This window comes from Verticillium alfalfae, genomic scaffold, assembly GCF_000150825.1.
Source record: "Verticillium alfalfae VaMs.102 supercont1.16 genomic scaffold, whole genome shotgun sequence".
NCBI lineage: Eukaryota > Fungi > Ascomycota > Sordariomycetes > Glomerellales > Plectosphaerellaceae > Verticillium > Verticillium alfalfae.
In genome coordinates this window covers 334,364-353,466 of record NW_003315023.1, presented here as the reverse complement: position 1 = coordinate 353,466, position 19,103 = coordinate 334,364, and the positions used below count along the sequence as shown (strand labels likewise).

General features: G+C 56.5%; 7 protein-coding genes and 1 non-coding gene across 8 annotated transcripts in view; 6 read left to right on the top strand and 2 right to left on the bottom strand.

Moving 5' to 3' along the window:
• Nucleotides 1-299: 299 nt before the first annotated feature.
• VDBG_09782 (cytochrome P450 2F5) lies at nt 300-1,910 on the bottom strand (the record flags this gene model as incomplete). The annotated part of the gene is made up of 1 exon (XM_003000016.1): nt 300-1,910. The coding sequence occupies one exon, from the start codon at nt 1,908-1,910 to the stop codon at nt 300-302; it is 1,611 nt and encodes a 536-aa protein (XP_003000062.1).
• Nucleotides 1,911-4,283: 2,373 nt separating this feature from the next.
• On the top strand, nt 4,284-5,789 carry VDBG_09781 (conserved hypothetical protein; the record flags this gene model as incomplete). Its single annotated transcript, XM_003000015.1, has 1 exon — nt 4,284-5,789. The coding sequence occupies one exon, from the start codon at nt 4,284-4,286 to the stop codon at nt 5,787-5,789; it is 1,506 nt and encodes a 501-aa protein (XP_003000061.1).
• A 631-nt stretch (nt 5,790-6,420) lies between these two features.
• VDBG_09780 (conserved hypothetical protein) lies at nt 6,421-9,038 on the top strand (the record flags this gene model as incomplete). Its single annotated transcript, XM_003000014.1, has 2 exons — nt 6,421-7,888; nt 7,972-9,038. 2 exons carry the CDS (start codon nt 6,421-6,423, stop codon nt 9,036-9,038), a joined length of 2,535 nt encoding a protein of 844 aa, XP_003000060.1.
• A 360-nt stretch (nt 9,039-9,398) lies between these two features.
• On the bottom strand, nt 9,399-9,470 carry VDBG_15212. Its single transcript has one exon. It is a non-coding gene; the product is annotated as a tRNA-Glu (tRNA).
• A 1,383-nt stretch (nt 9,471-10,853) lies between these two features.
• Nucleotides 10,854-12,668, top strand: VDBG_09779 (conserved hypothetical protein; the record flags this gene model as incomplete). Its single annotated transcript, XM_003000013.1, has 3 exons — nt 10,854-10,885; nt 10,937-11,840; nt 12,120-12,668. 3 exons carry the CDS (start codon nt 10,854-10,856, stop codon nt 12,666-12,668), a joined length of 1,485 nt encoding a protein of 494 aa, XP_003000059.1.
• A 623-nt stretch (nt 12,669-13,291) lies between these two features.
• On the top strand, nt 13,292-14,338 carry VDBG_09778 (conserved hypothetical protein; the record flags this gene model as incomplete). Its single annotated transcript, XM_003000012.1, has 1 exon — nt 13,292-14,338. One exon carries the CDS (start codon nt 13,292-13,294, stop codon nt 14,336-14,338), a length of 1,047 nt encoding a protein of 348 aa, XP_003000058.1.
• Nucleotides 14,339-15,346: 1,008 nt separating this feature from the next.
• On the top strand, nt 15,347-17,138 carry VDBG_09777 (glucan 1,3-beta-glucosidase; the record flags this gene model as incomplete). Its single annotated transcript, XM_003000011.1, has 1 exon — nt 15,347-17,138. The coding sequence occupies one exon, from the start codon at nt 15,624-15,626 to the stop codon at nt 16,971-16,973; it is 1,350 nt and encodes a 449-aa protein (XP_003000057.1).
• A 1,390-nt stretch (nt 17,139-18,528) lies between these two features.
• The window catches only part of VDBG_09776 (conserved hypothetical protein), a gene marked incomplete at both ends in the record, with an annotated part of 1,588 nt that continues 1,013 nt past the window's right edge, over nt 18,529-19,103 (top strand). The window contains 2 exons of the mRNA XM_003000010.1: nt 18,529-18,729; nt 18,822-18,939. Of these exons, the coding sequence (XP_003000056.1) occupies nt 18,529-18,729; nt 18,822-18,939 (319 nt within the window). The remainder of the gene's footprint in view (nt 18,730-18,821; nt 18,940-19,103) is intronic.

The window sequence follows — 19,103 nt, the reverse complement described above, 5'->3', positions numbered from 1 at the left end:
CTTGACGATGCAGAATTTCCATTCTCGAACAAACAGGTGATCACGAGCGCCGTGAAGTCAGATCCACAGCCTGAACGATCTCCCCTACGAAGTTCCAAATGCAGCCAGCTTGCCAGTGGTTGGTCTGCACGTCTTACTGCCTGCCTTTGTGCATCGCGGAGTTTGCTCTCCGTTCCACACGCGGCCGAGTCTGACAGACTGACCCTCCATCTCGAGATATACAACACGAAGGAGATGCCAAGATGCATCGTGGCAGTGCATACGCTCCCACGCTCGTGAGAACGTTTCCACGACATCCGCTATCCCTCCACATCATGCGACAGTCCCATCACCTCGCCCAAGTCCTTGCTCGCATCTTCCCACGATCGTGTGACCACATCCACCACCCACGGTCCGCGTGGCTTAAGCTTGAATCGAAACTCCGTCGGCACCGTCATGAACCCGACAACTGACATGGCCCACGGATTGACCTCCTCACTGGCCTCGACGTCAAACGCCCACAGCAGGTTTGCGACCTGCAAGAACGTGCCGTCGACGGCCACCCGTCTGCCCAAGCAAGCCCTCCGGCCTTGGCCAAACACCGGTAGCGGCAGACTGCTGTTGACCTTGCCTCGTTCATCAAGCCATCTCTCCGGGATGAACTCCTGCAGGTCGCCGAGACCGGGGTCAAATGTTTTTTCGTCACGTCCGATACCCCACGCGTTGGTGATGATCGTCACATTCCTGACAATCTTGACGCCTGCAAACTCGTCCGCCTTCTCAGCACGACGTGGGATGCTCCCCGGCGAGACGGGTCGCCATCGAAACAGCTCGTGAATGACAGCGTCGATGAGGGCAAGACTTGACCTGTCGGCGAACCGCGGCAGACGGTCACGACCGACGACGTCGTCCAGAACGGCATGTGCGCGGCGCACAAAGCCTGGGTTCTGCAAGGCCGCGATGAACAGCCACAGGATCTGGCGCGGCGAGGTTTCCATGCCGCCTTGGATTGATGTGGCCAGCGTGAAGGCGAGGTCGAGGTCGAAGTCGGCCGGACGGATGTCGCCTGGCACGACCTTCTCGGCGGTCGTGACAGCTTGCTTTGCTGCGTTCCAGCACTGTGATGCTTTGCCATGCTCATACAACCGCTCGTACAAGTCAACTTGCGTAGCAAAGAGTTTATCTGCAGTTGTTTTCCAGGGCGAGAGGATGGCAGGCAGGTTTCTTAAAAGAGGAATAAAGTCGGGTAGCCCCGGGTTCGCCGCAAGATGCGTGACTTGGGTTTGGATGTCAATGATCTCGTGAAGTATAGGTTCGGAGACATCGGGAATCCGCAGGCCATAGTGCAGTGAAAGAATGACACTGGACTGCGTGCGTTCAAGCAAGGGGTAAACATCCGAGCTGTTGATGATGGCGCTTTCTGTATTGCCACCCACAGCAACTACCAAATCAAACAGCAGCTGCTTTGACTCAAGTTCCATCACGGGCTGATACCGCGGCGCCGCAACGGCACCGAGGCTCGGTGCCAGCAGTCTGTGGTGAAGCTTCAAATGAGAATCATAATCGTGCATCAACGTGAATCGGGACTGGCCGGGACCCGCGCCCGTGATCATCTCCATGCTCGTCGACGGGGGTCGGTTGCTGTACCACTGACTCCGGCGGCTGAGCAGCTCTGTCGCCGCCTCGGCTGTATTCAGTACCACTATCGGCACGATGCCGAATAACTTTGATGTCGCAATCGCTCCATTCCTTTTGGCCCAGGCATCCCAATGGACGAGCGGCGTTTCGCGCGGGGAGCTGTGGAGGTCGCCGATGACAGGCAGCTTGAGGGGTGTCGCTTTGCCGGCCGGCTTGCTCTTGCGTATCACTAGGAGTGCGACAGCGACTAGGCCGGCAAGCAGCGCGACAGTAGTCTGTACAGCGAAGAACATCGTTGTGCGTCAAACCTCGTTGGCGTGAAGGGTGACATGGAACGGGAAGGCATCGGCTTCAGGGGTCAGGGCGGCCTATGATATATGTCCTGCAAAATGCTTTGTGACAGGCGAAGATCTGACTGTTAGGATCTTCTTCGGCGGTGCTTGACGTCTTGGTCCACGGTCTACAAAGTCTTGGATGAGCGACGGCGGAGTGAAATTACGGGGCCCTCAAGAGCCAAGATGGAGGATTGCCTGTGAGGGGAAAGCCGTTAACCAGTGGCCCCTTTTGATGCAGGAGGGTGCCATTCTACGTTTTAAACGATGCACTATCCTTGCATGTTCAAGGCCTAGGGGCTGTAGTCCCGCGAGGAGTCCGAACCTGGCCCAAGGAAGTGAAGTACCTTGCTCGAAAGCAACGTTTGTTGCAAGGGTCAATCGCGCCGCATTCAATGCTCGAGTTGAGAAAATGAGGATAAGTGGTTTTTTAACATTGAGCATGCGCAGACGATCATGACAATTCAAAGACCATCACAGCTTTCGAGCTTAGGCAGTAACAAAGCCGTGTATCCTAGAACTCTATAACTGAAATACATAGTCAACTGCATTGTTGAAGCACACATACACATGTAGAAATTTGTTGTAGTCATGTTAAATGCTATGGAATATGCTTTCGTGTACAGATCTTCTTTGGCATAACTAGTAAGAATGCCAAAAGAGTAACGCTTATCACAGATGAGTGCTACTTACCTGAGCGGGTCACATTTTTGTCACACTTCGGAGGTTATATTTTGAGCCCTGTCACCGGGTATCAGAACCTTTGAACAAATATGGGACGGCTGCAGGGCACCTATTGTTTGACCAGAGTTACAGAGCAAAGAGAGGACCCAGATTTTTGAGAGACTACTTACAAAGAGGGTCGCTTTCCCATAGTTAGAAGAGAGTATCGATTATTCTACCTAATTAGATATCCTCATGAGATCAACAGCTGCAGGCCTTCCCTCGTCGCGAGACTCCTTGACACCAGCATAAGGACTATCTATCTAGAATCGTATACAACCTGCGGACTATACCTACAATGCCGTCGAGCTGGCTGTTGCGGCGATTTTGAAGCACGTTCCCAGTCCATCTGCGACCTTGAGGTGTTTCGTGACGCAGTTGAGTCTCGAGAGGCCAGAGCGTCGTCCGCGGCCCTTGCAAAATTCATCAAGTAGACATCTATATGGCGTGCAGAAATCGGTTCTTGCTAACAAACGTGGCCGAGTTCAGGACAACTGTTGGTGATCCCATACCACTTGTTCTGGCCGGCCGCGCTGAGACGAGATCGGGCTGCACGACATCGGTAATATCTGCGAGACGGGAGTGTAAAGAGTACACGACAAGTAAATAGAAATTCTTTTTTTTCGTGTACACCGGTGCAATATCTTCCGTCTGCAGAAAACTGGGATCCCGAGACGTTGCATAGACCGACTACAACTACCTGAGCTGTGCCGGCCAGTAGTCAAGAGGTGTCACCCGAGCAGCTCGTGGGGCCACTAGATCTTTGTACCGAAGCCAGCCAGAAATGGAGTATCTAGAATGTCTGTGAGATCTCCTGAAATGCTTTACAGGTTGCGCCACTGCCAAGGGCTACATCTTGCAGGCTGCTTATGCGCGAGAACGTGTTCATCCCAACTCGTGTTACCATTCGCTCGGATACAGGCAAGCTTATTCCTACTAGACGGAAAGGTGATCCACCATTGGCACGAGATATTGTGTCTACCCATCAGCTGTGAATCCTATCCCTGCACGTACATATTTCCTGTCCATTTTGGGAGTTACCGCCGCCATCTGAATAACCTCGCATTTTGGCCCCGCTCACTCAATGCTGACATGTATTACAACCGCATATTGAGCCCGAAACTACGCGGCAGCCGCAGTGGGAATCTTCCGTGAGAGACATTGCGACTGCTTCGCTGTACAAACATCCAGATAGTCCTCGAACAGTCCAAGCTCGACGAGCTAGCCGCCACGGGCGTCGCAGACCTCGAGGCCTTTTGGTACGAGCCTGAACCTGACAAGCTCCGCTGCCTAGTCTGCCAGGAGTCATTCACGCACGATGCTCTTGTGAGAACGTTCAAGCTGGCGCCTCCCGACGGGACGTCTGCGTCAAGCGAGTCTTTGCACTGCAGCCGGGTCGTTTCGACGCACTTACAACGAGATGTCTTGTTCTTTGACAGGCACCTCCATTGCCTCCGGACAAGCGAGGTCCACGTCTTAACAGTCTCACATGTCTGGGACCCGCAAGTCTCCATCAATCAGCAGCAGGGTCGCCACTCACCTCAGCCGCTAGAAGTCAGGCGACAGGCCATCGAAGCACCCGTCCTCGTGTGCTCTGGCCTCGAAGAGAGCATGGAGGTGGATGGAAACGGGCAGGAAATATGGCACGACTACTTCAGCGTTCCGCAGTGGACGGATGAACTGAAGAATCCGATCCTTCGTATCATCCACACGCTCTACAGCTCCAGTTACGCCACCATCATACACTTTAACGACCTGAGCTCGTCCACTGTGGAAAAGCTTCGCCAGGATGAGGACTCCGACGTAACACTGGACGGTATGACGGGGGTGTGCAATGCACAGTGGTTTCAACGCATGTGGACGGCCATGGAATTCGTGAGTAGCAGCCGGATCAGGATGATGACGTCCGATTACCATCTCGACACTGGAGCAGACGATCCAGCCTTTCTGGACAGGCTACATCACGTATGGGACGAGGAGGTCGTTAGGCAAGGCAGCGTTCACAATGTCGAGAACATGGTCGGGCTCCCCGAGAACCGAAACCTGGTGCCCTGGACGCTTGGGCCGCTGCGCGAGGTCAAGTCGCACAAGACAACCAGCTTCGCCATGGCTTTTGCCCTCCTGGCGAGGCGGAAGTGCCGCGATCGAATGGACTTTCTCCATGGCTTGCGCGGTATTGTCGCCGCGAGGTCAGAGGCAGCCCTGCAGCCGGATTTTCGGACGGAGTACCTCAGGGTCGCGCGAGAGTGTCTCCTCGCGGGCGACTACAGCCCCTTGCTCATGACGCCGAGCGTCCCTCTGCTGGACGACCCGCGGCTGAACCCGCTGGATCCATGCAGCTACAATGAGGTCTGGACCTGGGAATTGGGTGAGGAGACGAGCCCCCCTTCGCTCCCGGTCGACGTATCCTTCGATGAATCTGGCGATAAAGTGACCTTGACACTAGAGAGAATCGGCCTTGTTACGATTGTCAAATTCCCGAATTGGGAAAGCACTTACGACCACTTTTCTCGGTGCGCCGCCTTCAGTCTCGATCTCACCGGGCCGAACCTGGACGATTTTATTGTCTCGCTCGGAACAAGACTCTACGGCGAGCGCAAGGAGATCATCATGGAGCATCTCAAGGCCCACGATAACCTCACAGAGCTTGAGGAACTGCTCCGGGATCAGTACAACACTCCCTGGGCCGAACCATGGTCGATGTGCGGCGAGGGAGAGGAGTGCGCCGAGTGGCTCGCAGACATCATGTCCCTGACTACGGTCGTCGGCGAGCTCTCAGAGAGCCGTATCGACCTGAGCTACGCCCGGTTCGCGACGATGCACTGCCACCCGTACAACTACATGGTCGGGGTCACATGCACAACCTGCCATGGGACATTCGCTTTCCGCGTCGGCGCCTTTGCGCCGACGGCCGAGTTGCATCGGGCCGTGGCATACCGCGTTCCTGGGCTCAAGTATAAGCTGTCGCACCTGGACGGCATGGGCATGCTGGTGAAGGACGGGCGCATCGTGGGGCGCATGATCTGGGCCTCGCCCGCCTGCGAGTGTCGCGAGAGAGAGCTGGTGACGCTGCAGATGCCGGACCTGCCTTCTCCGTTATCGCATGATCACGACTGAGCGTGGGCCGGGAATGGGAGGCTGAGCCCACCGATGTTGGCGACAAAAGCAGTGGTCATCGGCGACCTGCGCACCTCACTACTGTCGACAGTGAACTTGGAAGACATTAAGCCCATACTCCCACTGGCCAGCGTCTTCAGCGGGCTGGGTTGTTGATGCCTGTGATCGCATTTCACTGGAGCCGTTAGGTGACTCGAGGAGGAGGGTACTGTAGTGGCTAGTATTGTCAATAAACTGGAGGTCAAGTCAATAAGGCGCTGTAGGGAAAGGATCAAGTAGAGATCAAATCAAGAATGCATTTCCACAAAAGCAGCACGTAGATGAGATCCACGACAAGCGAATTCTAGGTTCACGTGACAGCCGTGTGGTTGAGCATCGAGGCAGGCATGATGCAGCAAGATGCCCCTTCCTCCATGGGCACACCTGTGGCACCTGCCGCTGGACTACAGACGGGGCCCAGATCCTTGTAGACGGTTGCCGAGTCACGTGATGCTTGAAAAAACCAGCCGCAGAACTGCCGACGCTCAACCATCACCACCGCACCTTGGACGCCGCGCACCGAAGCTTCCCCGACGATCAGCCATCGCGCGAATCCGCGTCTGTATCATTGAGCGCGTCTCTGGTTTCCACAATGTCGATGGGTCAGGACCAAGATCATCATGGCCACATGAACGATGACGACCACGACGACCTCTCGGCTTTGAAGGTTGACCCTGAACCTATCGCCTCGACTACCATCGACACAGCAGCGCAGTCCGAAATCGACAATGGCGACACAGCATCCGACTCCGCTGCCGCGTCCGCTGTTGCTGCCGCTGCCGATGCCTCTGAAGAGCCCGAGCATCATGGACAGCATGTACATATCGAACACCAGGATGGACTTGACGACTACGACCCTGGCTCGATGCAGACCTCAGATCTGGACGCAAACTTGATCCACGCGACCACATCTTCATCGACTGCTCACGAAATCGCCACCGGTGGCCTGCAGGCTCTCCAGGACGCATCAGACGCCGCCGCCGCTCAGGCTCTGCGCGAAAGTGTTGATCACCAGCAGCAACACCACGAGCAACATCACGAGCAACACCACGAACCACATGAGCAGCATCACCAATATGACCCCCCGCCGCAGTCCGCGTCTTCTCTTGATCATGATATGCAAGGCACGGACACGGGCAGCTCGAGCGGCCCAGATCCTGCTCTGGCCGTCGCCGCCGCCGCTGCTGCTGCTACTGCTGCCGTAAATGCGTCCATCGGGGGAGCGCCTGCCGGTCCACATCCATTTGCCTCGGTGGCATCTGCTGCCCCTGTGCCTGCACCTGCGCCGTCCGCTGCCAGAGACTCGGCTGTTAATCCTAAGCTGACGCGACTCCGCCGAGCCTGTGACATGTGCTCCCAGCGCAAGGTGAAATGCGACGAGACGGCCCCATGCAGGCCCTGCCGAGACCTCAACGTCGAGTGCACCTTTCACCGAGCCCTCAAGAGACGCGGTCCCCCGAACAAGCACGCCGAGGCTGCTCGCGCTGCCCAGCGCCCTCGACTCGAGCCCGGCCCGACACCTGCAGGCAATGGTTTCGCCTACAACAACGGCTTGGGCCCGACACCCTCGCCGCATAACGCCGCGCAGACCCTTGTGTCCATCGCAGAGGGCCCTGCAGCCACACCCTACACTGCCGAATCGATTGCTCCTATGCCTGTGTTGGAGCTCCTCGTTGACGACTTCTTCACCTACATCCACCCCCTGGCGCCTTTTCCTCACGAACCAACCTTCCGAGACGCCTTCGCTACGCGCCAGGACCGGACGAACCCCGAGTTTCTGAGTCTGTTGGCCTCCATGATTGCCGCCCTCGTGGCCTCTTTTCCTCGAAGCGCTCGCCAGCACCTCAAGGCCCAGCACAGCACGCACCTTTTCCCTCGCGCCATTGTCATGATTGAAAAGTGCAGGGATATTGCGCTCCAGACACGCGGTACTCTGTGGTCCATCAAGTCGCCCAAGACGCTCGACGATGCTGCGACGAGCTACTTTCTGGGCCTTGCTGCGGGCTATACGTTGCATGTCAATGCATATCGCCACTTCACCGCTGAGTGCTATCGTGATCGTGAGCTGGCTCATGCGTCAGAACCGGCGACTGCGACATTTGCACTGATCACTACTCAACAACTCTGCCGTTCACACTAAAAGATCAGATTGGCAAGCGCATATTCTGGTGCCTGCTGCTCGGCGTGCGTTCCTTCTCACAGCTTGGCGCCTCTCACGCCGACCTCGTCATCGCGCCATCAACTCCGAACCTCCCATACCCATCTCTGCCCGAGAATGTTGACGACCGGTGGATCATGGCCAACGAGATTCAGTATTCAGAGAACAACAACGTCACGCTGCTGACGGGCTTCCGATTCGGCGTTGAGATTTACACTACAATGAATGCTATCGTCAGTGTGGAGCTTGTGTATGGGATGAGCACGCTCCCGTGGCCCGATCAGCGCGCCATGCTGCGCGACGCCCTCGTCGCTGCCAAGAACATCATCGATCGTCTCCCGACTGAGCTGCGCCTCACATCGCAGATTGATCAGCCCGTCTTCGGCGGTGGTTTTGACGATGGGCATCTTCAATACATGCCTCCAGCGTACCCCAATGCGCAACCGGCGAACGACATCCGCAACGTTATCAAAAGCAACACGCAACGGCGGCGCCAGCTGCAGTACGACATTCAGAAGGCTAACATTCTGGTGTCGCAGCTCGCGACACGGTCCTACTTTGTTGAGCTCTACTTCAACCTGCGCGATGTCTACCTCGCAGATCCCAATCGTTCAATCATCGACGAGAGCACGATCGAGGGCAAGGCCGCTAAAGAGGCTGAAGATGTTGAGGCCGAGCGCATCTTTGAGCTCATGACGGCCGAGCGCGAGCTTATCGTCCAGGATCTGCTGCACGTCCTCGGTTCAATCCCGCAGCGAAACATGGAGCCGAACGGAGGATCGCTCATCAACAAGGTGCGCCAAGTGGCGTCGACCCTTCTCAATGATGCCCCCGAGCGCAAGGGTCCCGTGGCAGTCAAGTCCGAGGCTGCACTCTCGCGGCTCATCGACATCTTGATCAAGCTTGAGGGCACTGGACCAGGTCATGCTGGTCACGGAAACGATTCCAACATGACGCCGCAAGACGAGGAAGAAGAGTTGCGTCTGTGGTCGAGTCTCAGAGACTACCAGCGTCAGTTTGCTTACCAAAGCGGGTACGAGGGGCGGGATTAAGGTGTCTAGGTGACGGTCGTGGTCCGCCGGACGACGGCTACGCTTTGTACTATTACGGTGTGGTTGGAACGGCGTACGGCGACGGTGGGAAAATGCGCCAACGGCGCCTCCGATATGGGCGTTAAATTTGTGTGTGTAGAGTAGAGGGTTAACGGCTCCTGTAGAATTCGGTGCGAGTCGCTGTGAGACACCATGCCATTGCTCGATACCGTGAGACAGCCGCGCAAGTCGTTGCCACGCAGGACTTGGAATTCTCTGTGCTGTTTTTGCTTCAATGCGTTCTTGAGGTGAGTGACTAACTACCAAGGCAAAAAAACACAAGCTCGACGAGCCCGACAGCGCTGGCAATCGCTAAAACAATTCCGAACCAGGGAATCGAACCCTGAGCCTGACGGTGAGAGCGTCAAATGTTAGCCATTACACCAGTTCGGAAGTTGAACAGTGATCTGTAAGGGTTCATTATATAGCCTGTAAATTTGTGGGGTCGCTTCACGCCAGTCGGGTGTGACAGCATTGTACACCTGTGCCTGGTCTGTCTGAGCATCGCGGTTTCCACTGGTGCTCCCATTCAATAAATCCCCAGCTTTCGCTTTCCATCCCTGGATTGGATTCCTTGAGGCCTGGAGTCGCGATACTTCGGCTTACACTGCTCCAGACCTGAACTAGTAGGATCAAAACATCTTTGCTCAACGATTGCGCGCCAGCATCGCCTGTTGCAGTCGATCATTTGAATCTATAGCCTGAGTGACCAGAATGCGCATTTCTTCATCCAGAGTTCTATTCCCCTCAGAACCCTATAGCAGGACGCCATCGACAGCTCCTTCTCAAATTGAATTTTAGTACTTGGATTAAGTTTAATATCTTCAATCTTTCGGATTTTGACTCATACTTCTCTGGATTTATGTAGTGTTCGAGACAGCTGTCTAGCCGAATGAGCCCTGTGAATAGATCGTTTCACCGGATATCACAAGTGATCTCATCAAAAAGGTCGTCTCGATCAGTATAGATCAAACCACCCATGTTTGGTCTACAATTCCCAAATCTGGAGTACAACAAGAGTTCTTTTAGGCAAAGAATCTGTAATTTTGAACTTGAACAAGCCAGAGGGCAGGTGGTTGGTCATTCCGAAAGTTCTGGAATCACATCATTCAAAGTCCTACATCCCTATTTTCTCGAGTATCAGCTCATGGAAAAGCAACATTTCATGGCATGCCAAGGCATATTTAACCCATTATCCAGCGTAGCGATCCCGCTGTTTCTGGGTTCAGAAACACTTGTGTCGTCGGCTTCGATGTCCGTATGGCAAACTCACATATTGATTCCAGAACATCAGTGATCAGATAAGAATCTTGAAACACGCAGGTGCGCGCCAGACTTCAGCCGCCATACTCGAATTAAAGAAGGTACGAGGCTTCAGCAGATTGGACACTAGGAATCGGAATATCAGCAACCTCAAGGTGTCCGGGGCACTAGATTGGTTCCGGAAACGAGAGCCGAGTTCCGGCCTGGTGGCTCGCCAGGCTCGGTTCAAATTATCCTAACTTGGGTTTCAAGAAGCCAATGAGATGCGTTCATGGCTTGAATCCATGTTTCCCAGCAGCGACAAAGTGAACGAAAGGGCTGAACGGATGAGCATTTAACGAGGTGTTGCAACAAAGAGGTCGATGGGTAGCCGTCTGCTCGCGATATCTCCTTATGCGATTACTCTCCTGACGTCAATCCCTTTGTCAGCATCACCGTCACCTCACGACGCTTACACGTTTTCTCCTTCTACAAAAAGTGTCATGGAATGAGCTGATCACATATAATAAGATCATGATCAACTCGCCTCTGAGACGGGTCCCCAGGTAGGCCGGCTCACACTTCACACTCGCGCCATAGGCTGACATTCGTTACAGCACCGCGCCAAACCCAGACCCCACCAGCCATGACCAAGCCGTGAGCCTCACTAAACCCAAGCGCTCGCGTGTCAGCAATGCAAAGGCCAAGACCGGATGCATAACGTGCAAGAAGCGACACGTAAAGTGCGACGAGACCAAGCCACATTGCCGCAAATGCCTCGCCATCCGAGGGCACTGCGAAGGCTATGCCCCGCCAAAGATCCCCAAACAGCGCGGTCGCGTTGCCGTTGTGGCTAAGACGGCAAATATGTTGCAACAGACCCTTCTCGATCCCGATCTTCTCGACTTCCATGATGCCACAGGACTGAAGTATTTCAACGAGTTTGTCAAGTTGTCGCAGGCCCCATGGAATGTTGCGGCATCCAACGGAGACCTCTGGAGTGTTTTGCTGCCACAGCTCGCTCGCGCCAATGACACGCTTCGCCATGCTGCCATGGCCATCGGCGCGGTGAGTCTGGGAGGACGAGGAACGCTTTCTAGCGAACTCCCCTTGACTCCAGCGGGCCGGGGGCCTCCGAATTACAGCCCTCGTGAACTTCACGCTACTACGTACCTTTGCCACGCACTGAAGCTCCAAAGCCGCAGCAGCTCGGTGCAGGACACCATCTTCCTGTCCGTTATGCTTCTCTACTTTGAGACTCTCCGGGGTAACATCAAGGCTGCATTGAATCATGTAAACCATGGCCTCGCGCTCCTTCTGACGCTTACTACGAGCCAAGAAGCGAACGCTCACATCAGAAGCCTGGCCCCCAATCCAGGACCTTTGCTGGGTGCGGTGACCAATGTTTTTTTCACCCTCGCTGCTCAGGCACGGCACATTCTCACCGGTCGCGTTGGTAACTGCAGGCCACTGCCACACTTTGCGAAAGGTCTTCGCCACAGAGTCTCGTTCCAAGAAGTCGTTCATGCACCTCCTCTGCCAGCTATGGCAACCTACAGTCACGAATGATGTGCCCGAAGTCTTCGGCACCCTCGACGAATACGAGCATCACTGGAACTATCTCCGCCGGGCTCAGTCCGCCATCGGTCCCCTCATACATGACTTGGTGCTATCCTCCGGGTGTCATCGGCTGCTCCGACGCAGCCGCGATCAACACCTCCATCCACCAGATCCTAGGCCACCCCACAAGTCCTTGCCTTCTATGCCGACAATGGACGAAAAGATGCAGACCCCTAAGAGGGCGCCTTCCTTCCCCTCTTCCAAAGAATCATGCTGCAATCCCACGACTCGAAAGACTACCTCCGCGCCCTCCACCTCCGCCTCCAGTACCTCGGCGTAACCCTTTTCGAGAACGCGCCCCAGTTCCTCAGCATCGACTCGGTGCGGGCGCTGACACCCCTGTTCCGCGAATTCCTCACCACCGCCTCGGCCGCGCTGCGCGCCGCCCGTCTGACGACCGACAAGCCCGCGTACGGCACGTCCCTGCAGTGCGGGCTGTCCATGTGGCTCTTTGGCACGGCGCTCTTTTGCCGCGACGCCGTGGTTCGGGACGAAGCCGTCGTCATGCTAAGTGAGTATCCCGGTCAGGATGGGCTCTGGAGCACACGTGCGCTGCATTTGCTCGCCGTGCGGAACCGAGACGTGGAGAAGGCGAATGCGGTCGAAGGGAGCGACGCGGAGCAATGGGCGCGACTATGGCGGCGGAGTACGCCTTGGAAGAGGGCGGCGCCGAAGTCATCTTCCGGTACATGGAACGCCATGAGCATGCACCGGGTTGGGCCATGGTAGAAGAGGGAGCAGTCGTGCCCGCTGTCGGGGAAGCGACGTGGGTGAAGAGGCGGCCACGGAGCGAGAAGCTGCTCATGGAAGACCTCATGCTGTCGACCTAGCAAGATAAGCATGTTATATTGCTCCACCTTGGATACCACTTATATGAACATGGCCAATTTATTTGTCCTTCATAGTGCGAGGAATATTAAAGCTTCGGATTGAGATGGTAACCGTTGCAGGGCCTGCTGTCCTACCACAATGCACTGCACACCCTGCAAGATGCGGGCAAGAGAGCGTGATATGGACTCGAAATATCGGCATCCATGAGGTCTGGCTGTCCTCATCTCGCCCGAAAAGACAGATTGTATGGTCGATTGGCCGTCATCTATTGCCACGTGACTTGAGCGCCCTGAAGGTAGAGGAAAACCCTCCGGCTGGTTGGGCATGACGTGATTAGTCTCCGCACCTGCTGTGTGCAACAAGATCCAGGAACATCCTCGCAATGATGGCTTGGAGATGCTTGTCAGAGAAAATTCGTACCTGCATAGAACGCCCGCAAGTCAGGTTGATTTGGCCAAGCCGGCTGTATAGGTAAGTGGCGGGAGCAAATAGCACCACTCAATCGATCATCTTGACGGACCATGGCCTTCACCTCAATCCCTCTTCTGGACCTCGCGCTCGCAGAGTCACCTAGCACTAAACCTAGGCTGCTCGAAGAGCTTCGACATGCGCTGCTCGACGTGGGCTTCCTCTATGTTACGAACCATGGTGTTCCAGATACTGTCATAGCAAATCTCACGGCAGCTCTGCCCAAACTCTTTGGGTTGACGTCCGATCAAAAGGCAGAAGCGGCGCTTGCCGGCTCGCCTCATTTCCTTGGATACAGCGAGGTGGACACCGAGACAACTGCCGGTGCTTCTGACCACCGCGAGCAGTTTGAGTTTGCGACTGAACTGGCAGCAACCTGGACTCTTGAACAACCACTTGCTGAGCGGTTGCGCGGACCCAACAACTACCCACCTGCCCTGCCGTCAATTCGACTAGTGGTAGAAGCGTACATTGCCGAGCTCACGATCCTCGGCGAACGCTTTCTCGGCCTCGTTGCAGAGGCACTCGACCTCCCAGCAAAGACGTTCCTACCATTCCTCTCCGACCAACATCGTCTCAAAACAGTGCACTACCCAGCACAGGCGGATGGAACACACTGCCAGGGCGTGGGCCCACACAAGGACTCGTCCGGATGGTGGACCTTCCTGCTACAGGCATCGCCTGAGGTTGGCGGCCTGCAGGCTCTCAACCAGACTGGCACGTGGGTCGACGTGCCGCCTCTTGCCGGCACGTATGTCGTGAACATCGGACAGGCGTTCGAGGTCGTGACGCATGGCGTATGCCGCGCGACAACGCACCGGGTACTCAGCGGATCGGAGGAACGGTTCAGCGTGCCCTTTTTTCAGGGCGTGCGGCGCAGCCTAACGAGAGAAGAGGCCGTCCATTCACTGCGGGGACACTTTGAGCGGTTCGACGGTGGAGGGGTCGAGTCGGCGGAGGGTCGGGACGTCGACTCGGCCTTCTTGAGGGGCGGGTACGAGACGTGGGGCGAGAGTCAGCTCCGAACAAAGGTGAGAAGCCACAGAGAGGTGGGGCAGCGGTTCTACGGCGATGTTTTCGAGCGCTACGTCAGCGAGTAGCACACCACCTTTGCGTCAGTACGTCAATTGACTCAGCGCGCAGCGATTCGGGAAAACGCCATGGTCTCTGAACCGAGAGTGAGCTGGATCATGTCTTGGGCTGGGACGGCGGTGCGAAGGCGGCCTTACAGGCTCAAATCGGGACCTGCTGATCGGTCAGGGGGATTCACCAGCGTAGGAGAAAGGCGGCTGACCAGTGAATAATAAGCATACTCATGTTGGTCTCTGACTGACCAGTAACGCAATGCATAGTTTTCTGTGTGCTGGTACGTTGTACCCAGGCGGCATTGATCCCTCGGATCATCCGAGGTTGGCAGTGAGGCAGTGTTGGCTTGTTTTGTTGTGGTGCACGTCCTTCTCGTTGCATCCCGCGTTCGTGTTGACTGACTGGTGGATAGAGGGGCAGGGGCAGGGGGGGGAGGGGGAGGCAGGGCCATTTGTGGAAGCGGCAGAGGCCCCGACGGAAAGAATGCACTGACGAGTGGAAGGCGCCAGCGACCGAACGGGGAGGCACAGGGCAGAAACAGGGCACAGCGGGACCAGAACAGGGCAGAACGAGGCAGCGGCGACGGCTGGAGCTGGCGCCAACCAAGCAAAGACTGGGCAGGAACCAGGCACACCAGGCATCCAAGGCAGGAACGCGGCAGGGGACCAGGTGGACGAGCAAGTCGAGGTACCATCATCAGGTTCAGCGCAACATCGACCAGTCCAGGCCATTACTCAAGCCCGATCGGAAAACCACGTCGTCCATGGCTTAAACAGGTAGCCGGTCGGAGAATTCCTCGTCGATTCATATTATGCACGTAGACCACATGCGGCGAACGGCCCCTACGTAAGCCGCTCCACCTCATCTCCCCTTTTAGAACGCTCCCGTCCAATAGCTGGTGACAGATCGACGGGCCACCCGGCACGGATACGAAGGGCACGTGCCAAGCCCTACCCCTGTCCATTCCCCTTAATTTCGCCCTCATTCTCTCCTCCTTGCTTCCCCTTGCCCCCCTGTCTATTGTCTTTAACGTCAAAACATCACCTTTCCCTCTTCACACTCGCTTCCCCCGAACTTTCCCCCGAACTTAAGCCTCCTTCTTTCGGGACCTCGACATTTCTTTGCAGCAACCCATTCCAGGCACGCCTCACTCTTTTTGGCGCCTTACCACATTCGCTCTTCCTTTGACCAAACTTTGCACGACTTCTTCGTCTGTCGTACCGACCCCGGGACACGACCTTTCGTACAACCTCTTATTTTCCGCTTCTCTACAGTAGCTCATCAAATTCAACCGTCACGATGCGCGTCTCCGCTACCCTTGCTGCCGGCGCCCTCGCCGTCAGCGTTTCTGCCCAGAACTACCTTGGCTTCAACTCCGGCGCCACCCTGGCCGACCGCTCTGCCAAGTTCAAGGCCGACTTCGAGGCCGAGTTCAAGGCTGCCCAGAGCCTGCCCAATGCCCCCGGCAACTTCAACGCCGTCCGTCTCTACACCAACATCCAGGCTTACTCCCAGGATGACCCTATTGAGGCTTTCGAGGCGGCCATTGACACCAAGACGTCCATCCTGCTCGGTGTCTGGGCCTCGGGCACTGACAACATCGACAAGGAGGTGTCTGCCCTGAAGAAGGCCGTCGAGAAGTTCGGCTCCAAGCTGACCGACCTTGTCATCGGTGTCTCCATCGGTTCCGAGGATCTCTACCGTGTCTCTGTCACCGGTGTGAAGAACAAGTCTGGTGCCGGTAACTCGCCCGACGCCATTGTTGGCTTCATCAAGGACTTCAAGGATGCCTTCAAGGGCTCTGCCCTCAGCTCCGTCCCCGTCGGTCACGTCGACACCTGGGATTCCTGGTCCAACGGCACCAACAAGGCCGTCATTGACGCTGTTGACTTCCTCGGTGTGAACGAGTTCCCCTACTACGAGAACGACAAGGGCAACGACATCAAGAACGCCGGTCACCTTTTCGACAAGGCTTACGACATCACCATCGCTGCTGCTGGTGGCAAGCCCGTCTGGGTCACCGAGACTGGCTGGCCCGCTGTTGGTCCCGACTGGGATGAGGCCGAGGCTTCTGTCCAGAACGCCAAGTACTACTGGAATGAGGTCGGCTGCCGTCAGCTCTTCGGCAAGACCCCCACCTTCTGGTACACTCTCCGTGACTCCAACCCCGACAACAAGATGAAGTTCGCCATCACCGAGTCTGTCGGCGGCAAGCCCCTCTTCGACCTCACCTGCCCCAAGACCTTCGACACCGACAAGCAGAAGGCCGAGTCCTCCTCCTCCGCTGCCGCCCAGTCCACCTCCGCTGCCACCGCTTCCGGCTCCAGCAACGCCACTGCCACTGGCAGCGGCTCCGCCTCGGAGACGTCTGCCATCTCCGGTGGCAACGGCTCTGGCTCCGACTCTGGTTCGGGCTCTGCCTCCCCCTCGGGCTCTGGCAACGGCTCCGGATCCGGCTCGGCCTCTCCGTCGGGCTCCGGCAACGGCTCCGGTGCCAACGGCGGTTCTGGTTCGGGCTCTGCCGAGAACCCTGCCTCCACCGAGGGCACCTCCCCCTCTACCGTTCCCGAGTCCTCCGCCGCCTCGCTCCAGAAGACCGTCGCCGTCGCCGCCCTGGCGCTCGTCGCCGGCCTCTTCACCCTTGCTTAAGCGTCTCGCTTGCGCTCTTGGTGAACGAGAAAAGCAACATGTCTTTCTTTGGATCTTGGATTCGTGGGTCTCGGTCTTGGTTCTTAGCGGATCTGGTTTATTAGAGCTTGCAACTGGGGTTTTTGTACACACATAGACGAGCTATAATGCATCTCATTGCCTACTACATGCGTACTTGACCTGGTGATGATTTTGTCTCGGATTCCAGCGTCCGCGTTGTGCATGCCATGATTGCTGCATGGGTCCAGTGTCGAGAATCGAATGAATCCGGTTATAGCATCAGGGTAGCATTGTCATTCTTTGTGCCCGTCAAGCTTTTGCGCAGCCATGTTTCTGTTCTGCGACGTGGCCACCGCGTATCGAGAGTGGATGAGGCAGGGTTGTGGGAATGTCCACTCTTGCAGATGTTGCATCGTGAACGGGGCGATCTAGGTCTGCCAGACATGTTGAAATTTGTCTGTCCATGACCGGCTCGTCTATTCAGAGTTTGCCAGCCAACACGACGGGGGTCTAATCAACGGTGCTCACGGGACTGTGGAAGAGAATTGTGACATGCAGGTGTTCGTGAAGGGAACCATGTGAATTCGCCTCTTCCTGGATGCAACAGACTGCGTAGTCAGTTGCATATGCATGGCGTGTCTTGCGAACATGCAGAGAAGAAAAAAAAAATTAGACCGGCAAAGCAGCATGTGCTGTTGCAACTCAATCATCTACACTGCATTGCCCAAAGGCCAAGCAAGACCCATCTCGAATGTCTACTTGGCTCTTCACGAGCGGTTGACTCGGCTGAGAGGTTTCGGGACGGGTCACCTCGTGGCAGTGAGACAGCACCACTGGACCAAACTTGGCGTCTTGCCCAGAGCAGGTTTCTCGCACGATCCAGAGTGTCTCAAGCACCTGTTGGCAGAAGAGTCCACTGCGCAGGTCGACTGGTCCATGAGGCGCGGCGCGCGCATTACAAATTCAACATGGAGCCATCTTGCCTCCGAATGATGCCATTGATCTGCCCCTCATTCTGGGGTAGCACTGGTTGGGTCGTCTGGCAGAGGGATTCTCGAAGCGTGGTTCAGTCTGTCTGTCGTGCAATTGATGATTGATTCTGGCATTGGGAAGTCTTCGTCTGGGCTGTTGATGAAATGGGCGCCCGGCGCACTCTTCCTCAATCGATGAGTGTGACGCCCCAAGACAAGTCGTCAACCACAGGGCGCGCGGGGGGGTTGCGTAGGGCGCGGCTACTTGCGGTCATGAGGTGCAGGTTCCGGCGGCGGCGGCCGGCGACTCCGGCTGAATCATGCAGCGGTGATTGACCAACCCGAGGCCGAACCGAGACAAGCGTGATAATGGAAAAAAAAAGTCTTATCTCGCTCCAAGGGTCCGCTAAAGGCCCGCTAGGCCCCGCCGCTCTGCTCGAGACGTGACGACCACGAGCACCTCCATCTCTACACCTTCTATCCTGCCTTCCACATTGCCCGCCTAGCATTGCCAGCCTAGCATTGCGAGCAACCTATCGTTGCCCTCGACTCGACCCTTCTTCAACACCGTCAGTCACCGCACCATGGCCGAGACGCAGCCCCTCCTCGGCCCCCGGGCTGAGCCACAGGACCCCCTCGCGTGCCTCGATGATCCCAAGCCCGTGTTCGACTTTGATCCCAACGGCGACTCGGACAACCCTCGCGAGTGGCCCGCCTCGTTCAAGCGAAACATCGTGGCCCTGCTCGCCTGCATGGCCTTTACAGTCACCTTCACCTGCATCTCCGTGGGTGCCTGTCGCCCATCAGATCGTCAGCGAGCTCGGACAATGGACGCCCCAACGACTCGGCGAGCGCCCTGCTCGTGACCATCTGGGAGCTCGGAGAGGCTGCTGGTCCTCTTTCTGATTTGCGCCGCTGTCCGAGGTCTACGGGCCGCTACCCCGTCATGAACGTGTGCAACGTGCTCTTCATCGCCGCCACCGTTCTGGCTGCCGGTCAGCCAGGTCGTCGACTCTCTCATCGCCGCCCGCGCCCTGAACCGGTCTCGCCGTCGCCTCGAACGTCCTCAGCCCTGCCATCATTGGTGACATTTCGAAGGCCGAACAACGTGGCTCCGGCATGGAGCCTCAGGATGCTGCGCCTCTCATCGGGGGCGCTG